Here is a 4194-nt window from a genome sequence, read left to right on the forward strand (position 1 = left end):
TGTCAACAGAATTCATGTGCTATGTGCTGTGATGGGCCAATTTTGGGGTCTGTCCATTTACCTGCAGGCTAATATGAAGAAGACATGAACATGCTTGATAACTTAAGATCACAATTAATAAAAAAAAAACATTAGTTCTCACATTAATAGATATACCGTTCTAGCCTGTATGCATGCATGAGGTAATTAGGAATTTTGTATATTACTTTAATAATTGAAGTAGTCTTAATGCTTTTTTTATGCATGAATTCCTGATGATTCATGTACCATAACCGTAGCTTTATCCAAAATGGATAGTTTTTTTTTTTTTGTGAACAAAGTAAACATCATGTTTCATGATGATGTACTCATCTTACTTAATATATTAATTAAGGTGTTGTTCATCCATGAAGTCATGGAGGAAAAACTTTGAACTTGTGTTAGTTCCTGATGATTCATGAGATAGTAATGCATGAAGTAATACATAATTCATGTGTGGATTAAAGTTTCAACACATGTGAAGTGTCACCTGTATTTTTGAAAAAGACAAAGAAACAATTGAATGAAGGACCGAGCACAATTTTAATTAATTAATTTATTTATTGTTGTTGCAGTGTTCACTGTTGCACTTTATTTTACGGAACATATCACTGAGTAATAGTCTATAATGTTAATGTTATTAGGAAGTAAGTACATGTATTTAAGTTGTGTACTAGTGAGTTAATTCAAACTGGGGAACACATTGATATGGTATGTAGATACACATGAAGTACACTTAAGTACAATACTGATACTTATTGCAGAACTTGGTGGGAAGTTCAATTCCACAGAAGTTTAATTCCATTTATCACAACCTTAACCACACTCAATAATCTCATGTTTCTTTTGAGGTCATTCTCTCTGAGGGCGGAGGCAGGGTGGTCATACCTTTAGTATAAAAGCACCAGATACTTTGTTCTCCATTTCACTTACTAAAGCAAAGGTAAGTCAGTTTCACTTAACTTTTTTAAAATCGTTTTCAGATATCCTTCCATTTCCATTTTGTTTTTTCCGAGACATGTTTTAAACCAAACAAAACTGTTCTGCTTTCAGTACATTGTATGAAAACTCATTACACACATTTTTGTGTAAACCTACTAAGGATGGCTGATAACAAAAGCAAGTATCAGATTATTTTATCAAACAGAAAATAATACCAGCCATCAATGTGATCTTTTCAGCCTTTAAAAATTTGCAATGTTTTTTTTTCACCAGTGGCTGTGTCCCAGTGGAGCCCAACCTTTGTACAAGACCTTCTCCCTGCTGCCGAAAAGACAGCGCTTCTCTACCATCTCTCTTACCTGAGCCTGGCCAACTTCCCCAACCTGGAGAGAATCATCAGGAGTCGCGCTGTGGAAACTCAGCTTCTGTTTGGATCCTCTGATGCAACGATGTTGAAAGTACTGTTTCAGACTTTCTCTTGACTTCAGTATTGTCATCTCTGTGAAATTTGTGTAAATTCACCAAACATAAGGGGTTTGTAGTAAATAGAATGTTATATAGTCTGTCTGTTAGCTAGAGATTAAATTTTGCTAAGTTAGTTATTAGAGTCTCTCCCTTAACTGGAAAAAAATACATAATGTGTCATAATATCATAATGTGGTTTTAGATTTTAGGTAAAATCTTTTATAACCTAAGCGTTTGTACACATCAACTTGGTTTGATATGCTTCTTATAAAGTTTAAATGCATATCTTGCATTTTTATCAACTTTGAACTTAAATTATAATAACAACAGTTAATGCAGAAGCATTATGAGCAGCATTTCAGAAAGATTTATAGGACAAATACAAGCAATAAGAGTTCTGATTGTTTTGTTTTTAAGTCTAAGATACTTGATCTTATGTCTCTTTCTTCTCACAGTGTATTTTGATCAGTGAGAACCTGGTTCAGTCGCTGTTTCCCATGTTGGCTGAAGCTGTGGAGAAAAATAAGGCAGTTTTGGCAGTCAAATTCCTAGGGAAAGCACGAGTCTGGATCAAAGACATTATCACTGATGTGGACAGGATGGTGGAAAAGTAAGAACATTTTCCTCATGAAAACATATTTAAAAAAAATACCTTGAGCAGTTGAATTGTTCTTCTACATGCATCTGCTAAAATCGGGCAGAAGTATGAACTTGTTTTAAGCTAAACTTTTAAGCTAGTTACACCAGCCCATTGTTATAAAATGCTAATTTCACTGCAACATTTCTTCAACATTGTGTAGGTATAATTTACTCAACAAAGATGTAGCATCGTCCACCAGTGATGTTGTCAAGGAAAAAATAGATACAGATAAAAAGATTACTAAACAAGACCAAGAGTTGAAGCAAACTGAAAAAAGCCTGAATGATCTGAAATCTGAACTCCAAAAAACCACACAAGAGCTCGATGAAACTGAGAAAAAGATAAACAGCAAAATCCAAGAGATTCAAGTATTTGCCAGATCCATAACCAAAAAAAGTAGAGGCCTCGGCATCTTCGCTGCAATCGTTCCATTCATCGGGCTAATTGTTAAAAGCTTCTATAAAGCTGTGCGTGATCCTCAAAATGTTGCACGTATGAAGGCTCTTGAAGCCGAACTGAATCGCCTCATCGCTGAAAAGACTGCTCTGAAGCAGAAGCAGTGGCAGGTCCAACTAAAGGTCATTGATGGGCAGATGAAGGTTGCCAAAGCCAGTTTTGAACGGAGTGAGTCTGTTTTTTTCATGTTTATAGTATACCAATATGACAAGTCATGCTTAAGACTGTGCCAAGATTCAAGTCTAGTTTAAGACAGTGAGCAAACGTGTGGCTTGTTGAAACCTTTATTTCCCCTCTGCAGATTCCATACCCGACCCCATCCATCTAAAGGATGTTCAGAGTAGCTTGACAAAAATTCAGGCGATTATGATTCAGCTCAGAAACTTCTGGGAGAGTGTTGCTCAAATGCTGGACTTCCTGGAACAGAAGACCTTTGTTGGAGAAGATCTTATTGAAGAACTTGCCGATCTAAAAGAGGAATTTCTAACATCAATCAAAACAGCTAAAGAGGTAAAAGTGATGTTTACATGATTCAAAACATTTTCAGTAAGATATTCTAAAATGTTTGATTTATTTTGTTAAATTTATTATTTCTCTTTATCTGTACCCGAAGGGAAGGCTTGAGGGTTCCCTCATTTTGTCCAGCCATTACTAAGGATTCATCTAAAAGTCTAACGTGACTTGTAAATGTTTTAATTCCACAGGCTTGGAACAGTTTTGGTGAAGGCTGTAAAAAAGCATCTGTCATCTTTAAGCTCCAAACCAAAGATGCCTACAGGTTTCTGGAGGTTAGTCCTTCCTCTCTCTCCAAGGAGGAGTGGCAAAAGGCGTACGAAAGCGTAAAGAAACAACTGGAGAAAATAGACCCACCACCAAGTGTGACATCCTCTGCTACACCTGCCATTTCTTAATGATCTACAGAGCGTGACACGCACAAGTGCGTTTGTTTTCTGTCTTATGACGCTGGTAACCTGGGATGATGATGTTCAGCCTAAATACTGTACTTGTAATCTGCATAGTTCTGTATTACCTTCTACTTAACACCTAAAACACTCTTTATATTTACTCCTCTCCATATGTGTCATCTCTTTATGAGCTCTTGCAAAAAGACTCTTGTTGAATGGATAAAGAAAGAGATAAAAATGGATCAATAAAGTTTGATAACATCATTATTGACTTTTTGTTTTAAATAATCTTACGTCTTAATTATTTTGTATGTGTGAAGTCATAGATTTGAGTTTCAGCAGCAAATATTTTGTCATATCAAACTACTTTTGATGTCACTGGATACACAAATATTGTCACATTACAAAATATATTCTTGATTCGTTCTGATAATAAATAAGCTCAAATATGCAGATGATTTTAACACAGTTTAACAGAACAATAATGGATGACTAGCACAACACGTGTTCTGTGTAACCTTGCTAGTATTAAAATAATTCTCAGTCATTAGATTAAGATAGAAAAGCTGTGTAATCATTTCATGGTAACACTTTATTTAACAGTGTTGTAATACACAATTATAAGAACCTGCAACTAAATGTACTTAAAATGTCACATAAAGGTATAGAACAGTCTGTACTTACCAATTATAATTATGAACATACATCTTTGCTGCTCACATGGGTTCTGTATGAAAGTATGCCTCTTTAAGATACACAATAGGGGTG

The 4194-nt window shown here is 35.2% G+C and overlaps 1 protein-coding gene across 1 annotated transcript; it reads left to right on the plus strand.

Annotated features, from left to right (window-relative positions):
• Positions 1 to 1121: 1121 nt before the first annotated feature.
• Positions 1122 to 3432, plus strand: LOC311081399 (uncharacterized protein; the record flags this gene model as incomplete). Its single annotated transcript, XM_084111940.1, has 6 exons — positions 1122 to 1137; positions 1234 to 1418; positions 1881 to 2035; positions 2226 to 2689; positions 2823 to 3031; positions 3226 to 3432. The coding sequence occupies 6 exons, from the start codon at positions 1122 to 1124 to the stop codon at positions 3430 to 3432; spliced, it is 1236 nt and encodes a 411-aa protein (XP_083968066.1).
• Between the last annotated feature and the right edge of the window lie 762 nt (positions 3433 to 4194).

Source organism: Abramis brama, assembly GCF_963993115.1.
Source record: "Abramis brama genome assembly, chromosome: 4".
NCBI classification, from domain to species: Eukaryota; Metazoa; Chordata; class Actinopteri; order Cypriniformes; family Leuciscidae; genus Abramis; species Abramis brama.